The sequence below is a fragment of the Mus pahari genome, chromosome 3 (genome assembly GCF_900095145.1).
Source record: "Mus pahari chromosome 3, PAHARI_EIJ_v1.1, whole genome shotgun sequence".
Lineage (NCBI taxonomy): Eukaryota > Metazoa > Chordata > Mammalia > Rodentia > Muridae > Mus > Mus pahari.
The window spans coordinates 140,121,690-140,137,546 of record NC_034592.1 but is presented as its reverse complement, the minus strand read 5'-3'; the positions used below and the strand labels follow the sequence as shown (position 1 = coordinate 140,137,546).

At 47.3% G+C, this 15,857-nt stretch overlaps 1 protein-coding gene across 1 annotated transcript in view; it reads right to left on the bottom strand.

The window, feature by feature from the left end:
- Ctnnbl1 (catenin beta like 1) overlaps positions 1 to 15,163 on the bottom strand; it is a 159,273-nt gene extending 144,110 nt beyond the window's left edge. Inside the window, exon 1 of the mRNA XM_021192122.1 lies at positions 15,005 to 15,163. Within this exon, the coding sequence (XP_021047781.1) occupies positions 15,005 to 15,034 (30 nt within the window). The 5' untranslated portion in view covers positions 15,035 to 15,163. The remainder of the gene's footprint in view (positions 1 to 15,004) is intronic.
- Positions 15,164 to 15,857: the final 694 nt, after the last annotated feature.

Sequence of the window (15,857 nt, the reverse complement as noted above, 5' to 3'; positions counted from 1 at the left end):
TCTGCCTATTCAAATCTCAGTGCTAACTCAGGGGAAGTCCTGCAAGCAACTCTGACAAGTCTAACGGCAGAATCCCCATAGGGGACTGCTGGAGGCAACAGGGGCAGGCAATTACTCCCTTTCATTAGGGCCAGGTCTTTTTTAAATTTTGAAATCAAGAAGTAGCCATATGCAGACACTGCTCGCGGCCTCTTACACAACTGACAGAAACAGAAATGCCGCTCCCGCCCCCAGTCCTGTCACCCCAAGCCAGCTGCAGATGTGCTGGAGCCCTAGGAACGGCCGTGCCCCTAATTACCTACTGTCGTGTGAGAGCAGGCTTGGAGGGGATGGCCGCAGATCTGGCAGATCAGCAGCGACATGTAATCAGCAGCTCCGGCCCTCTGCAGCTGCTCTGCAGGAGCACAGGGTTCACAGTTCCAAAGCTTCCCGCACAGCACAGGTGCTGCGGGTCAGCTGTGCGGTCCCCAGGCCTGCCAGGGCTGCTTTCTTCATTCTCTCAGGCCAGGGTACTCAATGAAGGGCACTCTGCCCACACTCTGTGCCAACCCTGACACTAGGAGAGAGCTGGCTCTTGATTAGTGCACAACACAGAGGAAATGTGCAGGAAACAGCAGAGGAGGGAAAGCAATTATCCAAGGGAGAGCATGGCGTCAGCTGTGGCCTTACAGCACAAAGGTGGACTCTGCACCCCTTCAGCAGCCATGCTGGCCAAACTGCCCCTCCAAGGCCTCTTGTCTGAGCCAGACCGTGTCACTCCATAGCTTAAGAGCCCTAATGACTTCTACTACACTGAGGAGAAATGGCAGAGTTGGGTCCTCCCTCCTCTGGCTGACCTTGGGGCCTATGCTGGCTGTTCACACAGCAGTATAGAAGTTCATATGGCTGGTGTTCCCATCTCTTAGTTCTCAACTCAAATACCATCTCTTCAAGAGGCCCTCTAGAACTTTCTCAAGTAAATAACAGTCATTGCTACAGTTACACTGGCCATGTTTTCTCTTACGACACATCTGAATCATCTTCCAGGACGTCTGCTTGCTTATTCTTATTTACTTGTTCTGGCTTACGGCCTGTCTCTCCTCCCTGGATATTAGCCGCACACAGACAGGGGCTTTGACCAGAGTCTAGTGTAATACTTTACATGTAGTTGGCATTTAATAAGTGTGTAGAGCGATTCAAGAACAAAAGGTTCAATATGGACCACTAATCCACATAAAATTTACTAACCCCTGAAAATCTGGGTTGGCTCACAGTCTGACTCTGAACATATGCCAGGGTGCCCTGGAAACAAGAGTAAACAACATTCTCTCTCCTTGCCAAGCCCTAGTAAATGACTAGGAAACAATAACAAAGGGAGACAGAGCCAAGACAGAGAACTTGCAGACTGCCCAAGAACTGGAAGAACAGAGGGCTTCCTGAGTGGGGTTTACCCAAACCATCCTCTCACAGAAGGTTCAGGTGGGCTGGACATAATGACCACCAACGGACGGTGGCCAAAACATGGTTCTTTTTTTTTTTTTTTTAAAGATTTATTTATTTATTATATGTAAGTATTCAGACACTCCAGAAGAGGGCGTCAGATCTTTGTTACGGATGGTTATGAGCCACCATGTGGTTGCTGGGATTTGAACTCCGGACCTTCGGAAGAGCAATCGGGTGCTCTTACCCACTGAGCCATCTCACCAGCCCCCAAAACATGGCTCTTGAAGACTCAGAGAGAAGATACATCATCTGAGGTGGTTCAGGTCCATTCCATTCATATAGTTCAGATGCTAGGAGCCAGCTAGCACACATGCAGACCAATTTCTAAAACAGACCCCATTACCTACACAGGGGTGCAAAGAGCAGCAGAAGGAGAGGCTGCCAGAGAGCCTCCAGCACGAGAAAGGCACAATGGGCCAGGAATGGGCATCCCGAGCTCTGATGTCTGCAGCTATCGAGGTGTCGTGGGATGCTGGGTGTGTGAAACTGGAGGTGGATGCTAGCTAGCTAGGACACAACCCGGGTTGGAGTAATGGCTCAGATGTCAAGAGCACCGAGTGTGCCTGCTGCGAGCCCAGGTTCAGTCGCCAGCAGTTTCGTGGCAGCTCAAAACTGTCCATAACTTCAGCTCTAAGGAATCTGATGCCCTCTTCTGACCTCCAGACACCAGGCATACATGTGGTACACAGACATACGCATACACAAAATACTCACACACATAAAATAATAAAGCACTTAAAAAGAAAGAGAACCACAACAGCTGCAGATTTAAATGAACAGCTCCCCTCCAAAAAGGCACATGGTCCAGAGGAAGCCCTATTGATGAGACATTCTCTAATGCCCAAGATGCCAGTGGCAGGCCAAAGGAAAATGCCTTAAAGAAACAAAGACAAGCCATGAGTGATTTCTGCAATCTTACAGACCTCAGTAGCTTGTAGATGAGTTCTACCAAAACTACACTTTATCCAACAACCACAGTTTTGTGATACCATCCAAAGAAGGAAGCAAACGGCCTTAGAGGACATCTGTCCCACGGCAGCATGGAGTGACAGCAGACACCAAGGAGAAGAGTGAACGGTAGGGGAAGTGGTCCAGGATCTCAACCCCTCCGTGCCATCCATCATGCAGTGGTCAAAGCTCTGCGCGGGTCAGGAGAAAACCTGCACACAGGTACCATGCACTCATCACGATGGCCTGTGTACACAGTGCAGCGGACGGGAGAGGTGAAATGCGGAGGCTCGTGTATGTTTAGGAGAATCTGTTTTCAAATTAATGAAGAGGACAGGAGGCATGATCATGGACAAAGTTCTGCTCTCAACTCCATCAGCCATCAGCTGGGTGCTTAGGCACGGTTCTCTCCTGCCTGGGTCCCAGCCTCCCCATGTGTAAGAGGAGGCAGGCGCAATGAGAACCTCTGGACTCCTCCTCACTCCGCATTCCCACCTCAACAGGCCTCTGAAACCTAGAAAATCTGTTTATGAAGAACCTGCAGTTCACTCTCCACAGACAGCAGGCAAGCGGGAGTAGGTACAATTCAATACAACCTGCTCCACCTTCTAAACCTCATTACAGGCTTCTCTCAGCAGCCACCCCAATGATCAATAGTCCTCTTTTATCGCTGAGCTTCGATGGTCTGCTGGATCTTTGGTAGGTCTGTCTTCCCCCGACCAACGAACAGCTGCACCCCTGTTTCAGCTAAGCCATTACGTGACATCAAAATGCCCAATACTTTCATCATTAATCACTAATCTGAGATTCCACTGAAGTACCGTGGGTGGAGAAACCAGTGAAAGACGGCCGGTAAACGCAGAGCTGCAAAGAAAACAGCCTTCCGACAGTCCATACTAGAGAGCTGATACAGAGGGATGATTAGTTAAGTCCAACGGAATCCCTCTGGCCACCTCACAGTTCTGGGCATTAACACAATAAGCATGTGAATGACATCAAGCAACTTGTTCAATAATCAATCCTACCTGCTTTTGGAATGCAGGTATTTTGCTGTTTCAGATCCTTCTTGGGTCAGTTAGTACACTGCAAGGCTAACGGGAAGGCCAGGACTGAGGTGGATGGTGTGTCTACACAAGGCTAACAATATGCTGCTGAGCATGGTAGTGGCACCTGTAATGCTAGCACATGGGAGGCTGAAGCAGGAGGATCATGGATTCCCAGCCGACTGAGCTACACAGCTAGACTCCACCTAAACAAACAAAAACAAAAACAAAAATCAAGGGGTTCAGGTGATTGGATTAGTCAGTAGTAAAGTACTTGCCACAGAACCACAATGACCTGAGTTCCAGGCACAGCAGCCTATGCCTATAACCACAGCTCTGGGGAGGTGGAGATGGGTAGATCCCTGCAGCTCACTGGCCAGCCAGTCTGGACAAATAAGTTTCCGGATGAGATCTTGTCTCAAACGGTGGAGAGTAAGCGAAGACAATACCCAACATTGTTTCCTGTACCGCTGACTTATGCGCGCGCGCACACGCACACGCGCGCACACACACACACACCAAGGGGGCAGGGCGAGGGCACTTGCGCCCAGCCATACCCATACCAAAAAATAAAGATGACAGCTCCGTGGCTATTTACTAACCTCCAGGACAAGGATAACCCACTGTGTATCTATCTGCCAGCCTGTATGGAGCTGGGATCCTAAGCTCACTCTGGATCTCTATGGAAAAGAAACTGGCTCTGAACAGTCAGGTGAAAAGGCCAATGGCTGACTCAGAAGAAGGTAAAAGAGGGCTCAGAACTCAGGCTCCATCTCCTAATTTCAGTTTCTCTCCAGCTACAAAAGACTCAGATCAAACCCACGCACCTCCCTCAGGATGACTAGGAGGAAAGACAAAGGCAGAGGTGATTGGTAAGTGAGATTCCGGTGCCTGCTAAGCAGAAACTGTGATTTCCCAGTGCCTAGGAGGAGACCTGGGGACAAATGGCAGCTGCTGGAGGCATAATTTCTGCTATCGGTGACGGCTAACTGTGGTGGAACAGGGCTGTGCTCTAGCCTACTGAGAATATGCTACATTGTGGAAGTGTGGGTGACAAACTGTTCTCATTTTGCTTTATTGAATTCTAAGCCTTAATCTCCAAGGAACCAAAGATCTTGGGAACACTGAGGCAGCTTTGCAAAATTTAAGACAAACTTGCTTCCCGGTAACATGTTTGGCATATCAAAAATAAACAGCTCCTATTTACTGAGAACTATCCCAGCAAAGCTGCCTCATTCAATCCTCTGTTGTTTCTGTTTTTGTTTGTTTGTTTTTTTTTATATAGATGATACCCAGACATGGAGGCACCTGCCTTTAATCCCAGCACTCAAAACGCAGAAGCAGTGGACCTGAGAGTTCCAGGCCAGCCTGTTCTACATAGAATTCCAAGGCAGCCAGGGCTACAAGGTAAGACCTTGGGATTGTTTGTTTTTAAAAGACGGTAATGATAACATAAGAATATTTCTAGAGATGGTGAGCTAGAGGTAGTCCTGTTAGATGATCTCCATTTGAAAGATAAAAGCCAAGGCTTAAAGAGGTTAATTAACTGGACCAAGGTCACACAGCTAGCTCTCAGCAGGACTGGGGTTCAAATCAGGCCATCTGACCCACAGTCTGCATTCATCTGCCATGCTAAACATTAAAGCGACTTCACAGCTTTCCATCCTTTCCTCTCACGGTACTGACAAGCTATTTTGAACCTTTGCATTCTCTGATGCAGTCATTTTTATATAGAAAAACTTCTCTATCGTGTTCAACCTTATACATTCAATCCCCCAACTGAAAAACAGTGACAGCCACTGAGAGCACAGAAAGAGGCTGGTCCCCAATTTTACCCCCAGAATTAAGGAGGCTATTTACTCACTATGACCTTAGCCCAACCAGTCTTTCTGAAATGGAGAGGGAACAGTTGCTGTGTCTACCTCTGTATGATCTCCATGCCTGAAGAAGAGCATGGTCTGTCAGCAGACAAAGGAAATGGACCCTCATCTACCGTGACAACAGCGCCACGTGAACAAGAGCAAGCCTGTTTGGGAAGCCACCAGGGTGGCAAAGCCTTGCAGGGCTACAGCTTGAGGTGGTGGTGGAAACAGTGAGGACAAAAAGAAGGCTCTTAAGGACACAGCCCTCCTCCTCTGGGAAGCCTCTGTCCCACGGTGGAACTGTCTGGCTCAGGATCCCACCACACCTTGCTGATGCCACCCCGTGTGACAGCACTGTGTGGCACACTGGGTGCCAGGACCTCAAACCTTTGGAGGTCCCTCTGGAATGCAAGCTCCCCAAGCTTCACTGAGCCTCTTCCTCCCCAGACTGAATCAGTCACTCACAGGCACAGGCCTTCTCCTCCTGGAAGGAGTTGGCTCACAAGCTCATTCGGTCTAGGGGGAGAGAATCTTTCATCTCGCAGCTCTTTCATCTCTGAAAGAAGCCCCAAGGCTTCTTTCAAGTCACTGAGCAGCTGACAGCCCTGACTAAAATGTGAAGTTGGGCCGGGAGGGAGGGAGGGAGGGTGGGCGGACAGAGGAGGAAGCAGAGGATTGTGTGATAGCTGAACATCTGGCCAGAAGCTCAGTCGACACAAGAAATGTCAATCAGGGCTCCCGAGCTAACAGGTAGCTACATAAAGGAGCTGAAGCGGAAGACTGGATGGGTTCCTCTGAAGGACAAGACTGGGGCTACAGCCACACTCTAGTAAAAAGTTAGGAACAGCGAGGCCCAAGAAATCGCTGGCAGAAAAGGCCACAGGCATTCTTCAACAATGTGGGGTTTTTAAACCAGTACTCTTCAAACCCTGACACGGGAACCAAGGAACTTTGACAATTAAACGCAGGAACCTCCACAGAACACTGAACTAAAAAAAATGGAGCATTAGTGAGAGAGCCGGCAGCGGGTGCACGCGCGCGCGCGCGCGCACACAAACACACACACACACACACACACACACACACACACACTTTTTTAAAGAGTTAAATTAGGTAAATTAGGGACTGGGAGATGATTAAGGATACTGCAGCTCTTCCAGAGAAATATAATTCCCAGCACCCATATAGCAGATCATAACTATTTGTAATTCCACTCCCAGGGTATCTGATGCCCTCTTCTGGCCTCTGGGGGCACTGCACCCAGAAGGTTCACATACATGCAGCAAAACAGCCACACACATAAAAATAACTAATTTTAAATAAATAAATAGATAAATAAATAAATAAATAAGAGTCAGGTGGTAGTGGCACACACCTTTAATCCCAGTACCCAGGAGGCAGAGGCGGGTGAATCTCTTGAGTTCCAGGTCAGCCTAATCTACAGAGTGAGTTCCAGGTCAGCCTAATCTACAGAGTGAGTTCCAGGACAGCCAAGGCTACAGAGAGAAACCCTGTCTTGAAAAACAAATATACAAAAACGTAAGAGAAAAACTGTTCAGAAGGCTATGTGACAAGCATCCTCAGAAGTGAAAGGAAGGGCCCTATCCCAGCCTGCAAGCGAGGCAGAGAAGCGTGAGCTTCGAAAGGAAGGAAACTCCACAATACACTTATCCGGTCTCCATGGTTAGTCTGCACTGATTAACTTGACAAGCCCCTCCCTGACCCCCACCCTCCCCAGGCTAGTGAGATGGCTCGGCAGTTAAAAGCACTTGCTGCTCTTCCAGAGGACCTGGATTCAGCACCCAGCACCCACTTGGCAGTTCACAACTATATGTAACTCCAGGTTTCAGGCAATTCAATGCCCTCCTCTGGCCTATTTGGCCACAAAGCATGCACATGGTACCCATATGTGCAACACAGCAAAACACTTACACTTAAAAAATAGCAATAAATAAATCTTTAGGAGCAACATGGAAACACACCTTTGGGTGTATCTGTGTGGGAGTTTCCCAAGAGTTTTGACCCAGGAGGGAAGACCCTTCCTGAATACCAGCCCATGGGTTAGGCTCCAGAAATAAGTGAAAAGAAAATCCCAGCTGATCACCAGCTGATCACCTCTGCTTCCTGGTTGTGGATGCAATGTGACCAGCCCCTCACATGCCGACTGCCATGTGTTCCCTACCACAATGGAACGATAGTGACTAGAATGAGGGGTGCCCCCCAAAGGCTGGAATGTCTGAACACTTGATCCCTAGTTGGTACCGCTGTTTGGGAAGGTTCTGAACTCTTTAGAAGGCAGAGCCTTGCTGCAGGAAGCCCATCACTGAGGACGGGCATTGAGGGTTTATAGCCTGGCCCCACTTCCTGTGTGCCCATGTGTACATGAAATGTGACCTCTCTGCTCCCTGACTGCCGGGCAGCCTCATGCTCCGGCTGCATCCCTTCCCCACCAGGGAGGACTCTACGCTCTGGAACAGTGAGCCACAAGAAACCTTTTCCTAAGTTGCTTTTTGTCAGGATTTAATCACAGCAACAGGAGAGTAAGTAATATAAACTGTATTCCCTAACACTGTGACCAAAACAAACCTTTGCACTCTTTAGTTGCTTTCTGTCAAGTGTTTGATCTCAGCATTAAGAAAGCTAATACACAAGCCGTTCCCAAACAACCATTCTGAACACTGAAGATGGGAATGACATGCTGCTAAATGCTGGCTGCCTCCCTGAACTTACAGGAGGCACAGGAGCATACTGTATATTCTGTGAGAAGAATGAGCAGGAGGAAAGACAGATGAGGAAGTCATGGTGAGAAGAAATGGACTTACAGGAGAAAAAGCACGGTGAGGGGAAATAAATGGGGAGGAACCCGTGGGACTTGCTCTTTACCTGTTATTTATAGCCAGCTTGCTAACAAAATTAACCTGGCAAAGCATGAAGCTGTCATGCAAAAAGCAGTCTCTTTCAGTATGATCAGAATAATATTCTCAAGGTTAGAACATAACATGAGGCTGCCACAAAAATGAAGGATGCATTTTGAACTCAAGAGTTCAGACTTTCAATAATGTGTCTTACACACCCAAGAACAACAAAAACAAAAACTGAAAAGGCTCAATTACAAACTGTTTTAAAAGGGGGAAAGCAGGTAGCAAGAAGTACAAATGATAAACATGTACAAGAAAAATATACTCACTCAAATAACTCTGAACTAGCACTTTATGTGCCTACTAGATAAATGGCAGAAATATAAATCACTACAAGCAGTGCCATCAGGACTGCAGTAAACAGGAGCACATGGAGCTGAATGAAGGAATGGCCCCACATGAGCGCTGGCCGCATTGTCCCTGCAGCTAAAGGGACCCCACTCTCTCTGGCTACTCCCCCAATTCCCTGAACACCCATGACACAAGTTTGCTCCTAACAGTTGGCAACTGACCCCTCCCAGCCTCCTCTGCCACCCACAGACTCCTCCATCAGGGCTGGGATTCTAAGCCCTCTCTTTTCTCAGTGACCCAACTGAATCCACGCCCTCTGATCCAGCCCCCCCCCACCCCCAGCTTATCCAAATGCTCCTTGCACAGTGCTCCCGGGATACTTACATACTCACAGTGAGGTGTTTAAATACCCACCTCACATCTCATATCATGAATTCTTCAAGCCCAGATCAGGTCTCAATGATTTTTAACACATGTGGCCCTTACCTCAGGAAATAGCACAAAGTAATTATGAGTGACAAGGGGAGGGAGAAATGCCACTTGAACAAAGAAGCTCCACACAATATACCTCCAAGAACAAAAACCTGAATACTACTGAAATTGCCAACTAAGGAGAAATAATGGAGGGAAAAATGGCCTACTACTCAAACAAAAGTTCACATACATTAGAGAACAACAACATGAAAGCTATGTAGAAAAGAAATGCATGCTTAGTTAAAATAAACAACACAAAAGAGCCCATATGCAACACTTACAGGCACACAAACTGGGAGACTATGAAAACAAAAAAATAGTCCTTAGATTAGGGTGATGGTTTTTCCTCACCTCAAAATCTTTCATACTATTTCTGACAGTTGATTATCATTTTATTTCAAAAGTAAGAAATGGGAAAGGAGCAAAACAGAGATTGGTAGAAGCCCCTCCAATCCAAGAAAATGCTGATATTACCCACATCTGACAGGGGGAGTGGGTGTCTGCAATATCACCCAGGCCAAGGGTCCCTGACCCCAATCTGTCTCAAAGAGAATTCCTCTGGTGGTGCAAAGCCAGCCGTTCCTGCCGAGCCAATCTGAACTAAATGTGAATTCTTTATTGCAAAACTTCAGAGGTAAGAACTTTCTCCCAGACATCTGTGGAATGAGTATTAATGAGAGTGCCCTGGAGTTCAGCTCTGCGCCTATGCGGCAGAATCTTCTCTGCCGAGCCACTGCTGGGCACACCTCTTGATGAGATGTCTAAGCCTGAAGGCATCAAAAAGTGCATTTCCATATTGGGAACATAACTGGTTTCCTCTTTAAGACTTTACCCACCACCTCCTGTCCACATTGTAATTCTCCTGTCTTCTCAAATGAATTGTTAACATCTGTCAAGGGTAGAAGGCATGCACTCAGGCGCTCTCCTGCCTATTACTGGAAGAACCAATCTCAGCAGAAAATTGCAATCTTCCCACTGACTTGCCCCAAAAATGAAATTTAATAAGCATGCTAAAAAAATTGTTAAACTTTTAATAAACACTTCCTATTGCTGTATGATACTTCTTCTTGCTCACCTTAGACCCCGAGTTTCAGAACGGAAAGAACCAGAAGTTGTACGGTCTGACCTCCTCGCTTTACAACTGACGGGAAGAACGATGTACAGAGAGGGAAAGTGACTTGTCCTGAGTCACCCAGATAAGTGCTGATAAAGACTGGATTAGAACCCAAATCTACCAGGTCTCCAGCCCCAACTTCTACCCCATCAGGCTTTTTCAGCTACCGGACTCTCTGGAGTCCTTGTCCTAAATAATTAGTATAGCAGAATTTTAAAGCTACTAGGGACCTTGGAGAGAGTCATACTTAATCCCCTCATTAGGCATAGGAGGAAACTGAGGCCCAGAGAGATTAAGTGATTTGCTCTCCATTTTGAGTGGCAGGGAAGAATACAGCTTAAGCTGAAAAGCCTGCAGACCAGTGCCCAGGAGAAGCAAGGGTTGTCTCAACTGGGAAAAGCTTAAGTGAATGCAGATGATTCTAGACCAGGGTGCCTTCGTGGACAATCCCTGACCACCAGCTTTAGCAACACCCCAAATGCACACCCCCAACTCTCAGGACACTGAGTCAAACACTTGAGTTGGGAATGTTCCAGCCAGATAGCTTTGCTCCAGTGCTCAGTGGCAGTCGGCCTTGCCAGTGCTGACTATATGCAACAGTGCTTACAATGTATGCTTTCTTCTACATATGCACATCAACACAAAGGCTTTTTTCAAAATGGCAAACATGCTTGGGTGTTCAGTGCTGGTTCTACTGCTTCCTGGCTGTGTGAGTTTCACAGACAGGAAGGAAACTTGCCTCCCTAGCTCCAGTTTCCCTTTCCATGAAGTAGTCACATCATCTCCCTTTGGAGGATGTGCTGACAACTTATCTGCAAGCACATTAGTTCTGCCTATGGCACACAGCAGACAGACCAGCAGAACAGTCAGGAGCTCCAGCTACAGAATAGGACTGCCTGAGTACTACTCTCTGGCTAGGTACCTTCCATGGCTAGGTCTCAGTTTCTCCCACTGTAAACCAGGGATTAAAACAGTTCCTCATACCGGACATGGCCATGCCTTTAATCACAGCACTCCAAAGGCAATGGCAAGCAGCAGGCAAATGTTTGTGAGTTTGAGGCTAGCCTGGTCTACAGGTCAGTCAGGGTTATATAGCGAGACTCTGTTGAGTCCAGGGAATTCCTCCTGGACTAGAGATGTAGCTCACTTGGTAGGTAGAGTGCTTGCCTAGCATTCATGAAGCCCTGGCTCTGTCCAAAGCATACCATAAGCCAGGTGTGGTGATGAACACCTGCAATCCCAGCATTTGAAAGGCGAGACAGAAGAGTCAGAAATTCAGGGTCACCCTTGGCTACAAAGTGAGTTTGAGGACAGCCTGTTCTACATAAGACCCTGACTAGAAAAGAAAGTTAGTTCCTAGTAAGGCTGTTATATGGATTTAGTGAAGAGGCAGATAAATAACTAATTATTTTGTGTAAGATTATCACTGTCTTCAAAGCACCTTCACTTCTATAGGCTCATCTCATCCTCAAGATTTCCCGCAGGAGAATGGCCATGTCTGACTGATTATAGATTTGACTCTATAGATTTAGATTACAGATTCTAGATTAGACTACCACCTTTTCAGGGGCTGGTGAGATGGCTCAGCGGGTAAGAGCACTGACTGCTCTTCCAAAGGTCCTGAGTTCAAATCCCAGCAACCACATGGTAGCTCACAATCATCCATAATTTAATCTGATGCCCTCTTCTGGTGTGTCTGAAGACAGCTACAGTGTACTTATGTATAATAAATAAATAAATCTTAAAAAAAAAAAAAGACTACCACCTTTTCAGATAGGAACGGAGGTAGACCCTGCTGAAAGGAACAGAGCTGCAATTACAAGACCAAGGTTCTGGAGACATGTCAGTCACTGCCTTGGCCTGTCAGTCATGGCCCTGGCTTGAAACCTTAGCTGGGTCTATCAGATCTGAGTTCTTGGTAAATTGTAAACAGGTGGGTTGAATGAAGACATCTGCATCACCTCTCTAAATGCAAAGGCTTTTAAGGAAGTCCTACATCGTCTGTAATTTGCCAACATTTCCAGCTCCATCCCCTTCTGGTGTCCTGCTCACTCCCCAAGTTCAGGCTACACGGCTCTTCTCTCTGCTCATCTAATGGGCCAAGGCCTGCACTCACAGTTGCTGCTCCTGCCTTCAGTATTCTGCCTTGTCATATGCCGGCTCCTCAACCTTCAGAGCACTAATGCTGGCTCATCAGACTCCTTCCCTGATGACTCAGTCTACAGAGACCCTAAAAGGAGCTATTTACAGTGGTGTTGGCCAACAGAAATACAACAGAAGTCACAAACAAACTTTACATAGATTAAACTTGGAAGTAGGCACAAAATTTAAGTTTAATAATCTATTATCCTTAATCCAATATATCAAATGTAATCCACATTAAAAAATTAAGATAGTTCATCTTTCCACAATAAAGCTGTGAGACACAGGGTGTACTTTACACATAAGAAAGAACTTGATGCAGATGGGCCCCTCTTTCGACGTGCAATAGCCATGTGCACAATAGCCACCACGTATGCTCACACTTCCAAGGCGGACTCTGCTGCACTCCCTCACAACACTTCCAGCCATCTAAAGGTCTTGTTTACTTCCTTAATTATTCTCTGGTGACTCCCCCACCATATTCGCCTTTTCACACAAAAGCAAGAGCCTTGTCTCATTTCTATCCACATATGCTCAGTGGACCAAGTACCTTGTACACAGTAGATGGTCAACAAATATCTGTAACCAAAGAACGGGCCCCTTCTGATAGTGTTGCTCCACATCTGAATCAATGGACTGGACTAGCCAGCCCAGAACTCCCAGACGAGCACTCATCAGTGACCTTCCCACCACCTTTCTTGTTCCATCATCAATGACCCTATCTTAAAGAGAAAACTATTATGGCCTCGCATCTGTTATCTGTTGTTTATGTATTCTTTCTCATCAGGCCTGGAGTCTCCATCTACGGGACCAGTGTTGTATATATTGGCTAAAGAAAATAACTACCAATATTATTATTTATGGGCTGTTTTAACTGCAACAAACATTGGTCTAACACTGCTTCTTATATCTCTCTTTTTTTTTTCTTTTCTTTTGGCTTGGCTTGGTTTTCCGGACAGGATTTCTCTGAGACCCTGGCTGTCCTGGAACTCACTCTGTAGACCAGACTGGCCTTGAACAGATCCACCTGCCTCTGTCTCCTCCCAAATGCTGGGACTAAAGGTGTGAATCACCAACCACCAGACATAGTTAGGCTTTTTGTTGTTGTTCTTTCATTTTGGTTTGCTTTTGTTTTGTTTTTCAAGACAGAGTTTCTCTGTGTAGCCTTGGCTGCCCTCTGTAGACCAGGCTGGCCTCGGACTCAAAGAGATCCACCTGCCTCTGACTCTGAGTGCTGAGATTAAAGGCATGTGTCACAACCACCTGGCCCACTGTAAATTTCCTAACTTCCCCCCCCCCCCCAGACAGGGTAGCCCTGGCTGTGTAGCCCTGGCTGTCCTGGAACTCACTCTGTAGACCAGGCTGGCGTCGGAACTCAGAAATCCGCCTGCCTCTGCCTCCCAGGTGCTGGAATTAAAGGCGCCAGCTTCTTAACAGACTCTTAAAAGAAGAAATTTCTTCACAACAGACCATAAGGTAGGTACCATGAGGTATTTTGTTCATGATTACAACAACTAGTTAGTAAGGAAAAAGAGATGGAAGGCAACCTGGGGCTCCAAATCCAGACCTTTTTATTATTTATTTTTTATTTTTCTTTTCTTTTTTTTTTTAAACTTTTGTAGTGGTGGTGGGGTGTCTCACTATGTATCCCTGGCTGGCCTGGAACTCAGTGACCCACACTGGCCGCTGCCTCCCAACTTTCAGGCACTGAGATTCAAGGCAGCCATGGCCGACAGCTCAGGTTAAAAGGTTCTTTCGGCCTACTCTCCACTGCAGAGCTATCACTTTTAAAACATCACACTTTGAACACAATGCAAGTGGATAAGGCTGGCTTACCCACTTTTTATTTCACCCATCACCCAAAGTCTGCTCCATCATATTATGGCCTCGTATACACAATTCAATCAATATGATCAAGGAAGGATCTGTGACCAATATAAAAATACTACCTTTTTTAAATGAAGTGTGATTTACAATTACAGTACTTCCTAATTCAGAATATTTACAGTTTACGGGTTCCAACGCCATTGCAGCTAATGAAAACAAAGCCGGACATAGGAGCCTCGTTAGGCAGTCAAAAGAGGGGAGGAAACTTTGAGTTGAGCGTCTGGACACTTAAGCTTTGTAACTGTTGAGTGACCTCAGGCGAGTCCTTTCTTCTCTCTGGGTCACCCGTTCCCCACAAGCACCCTGAGCACGGAGGTCGAGAGGTCTCTTACCGACCCCATCCCAAGCTCCATCTTCCTAACAGATTAACAATAGCGGGGAACCTGGGCGCAGGTTTCTGCACTTTCAAATGACCTTACACATATATCCACTTTATAGATTTAAAAAGAAAAACTGAGAGTCCGTGACGGGAGAAAGACTTATCCAAAGCTACACCGACACTTGGTAAAGAAACTGAGGCTCAACACCGAGGGGAAAAAAAACAAAACAAAACCCAGTGTTCCCCACAACTGTCTCCCCAAGCCCTGTGAACTAGTAGAAACGAGACGGAAGAGGAGCTGAGGGCTACCGGGTGGAGAAGAGAGATCACAAGGCTCAGGTCTGGAGAAGGAAGGGGTCGAAAGGGTCCAGAGGGCTTGGGGGAGTGAAGTGCAATGACAGGATGCAAGCCCGGGTGACATGAGAAGTGAGGGCCAGGGACCGAGGGGAGGCAAGGTGACGGGACTCTGTCCCTGCTACCTGAGCGGGGATGAGCAGCCCTCCGGCCTCGCCAACTGCACCTACCTGGTAGCTTAAAAGTTCACCCACGTCCATGGTTCCGGACCCAATCAGCACAGGGTACCCTGGTTGCCTCCACTCAACTCCCGAACCACGGGCCGCTCAGAGGCTTTTCCTGACACACCGCCGGAAAGCGTCAGGCCCCAGAACCAATGGAGTAAAAGAGCGCGTGGCCGGTGCGCCCGCCACACTGCCGTAAAAGGAAGCGCTGCCGTAAAGCGCGCCGCGTTTTGACAATTCTGCTTCCGCCTGTGTCCTGAAGGGGCGGGGAAGGGGACGAACCTAAAAGTCAGGCGGTCATCCAAGTGTAGAGCAGAGAGCTTGACGTGTCGTGGGTAACCTTACAAGGCTTCCGGAGACTGGCACTTTTGTTCTTATTTCACCCTCATTTCACAGATAATTGAAGTTGGTCGGTTGGTGGTGTTGAATGCCTTTAATCCCAGCACTGGGGAAGCAGAGGCAGGCAGAGCTCCGCAGACAGATGTCTTACATTGAGGCCAGCCTCCTCTACAGACAGCCAGGGCTAGAGGGAGGGAAGAGGGAGGGAGAGAGGGAGAGAAAGGAACTGAGGTTTGAAATTGTGCGCCCCGTTTTTAGTCATGTGTAGCTAGTCCTATCACATGTGGCTACTGGGCACTTGAAGTGTGGCTAGTCCTAATTGAGATGTTAAGTGTGACTCAGATGTACAGTGGATTTTTCGTACTTGAACTGGTTCCTTTTTTTTTTTATTATTATTATTCTTTCTTTGCGTTTTTTCGAGACAGGGTTTCTCTGTATAACCCTGGCTGTCCTGGAACTCACTTTGTAGACCAGGCTGGCCTCGAACTCAGAAATCCGCTTGCCTCTGCCCCCACCCCCC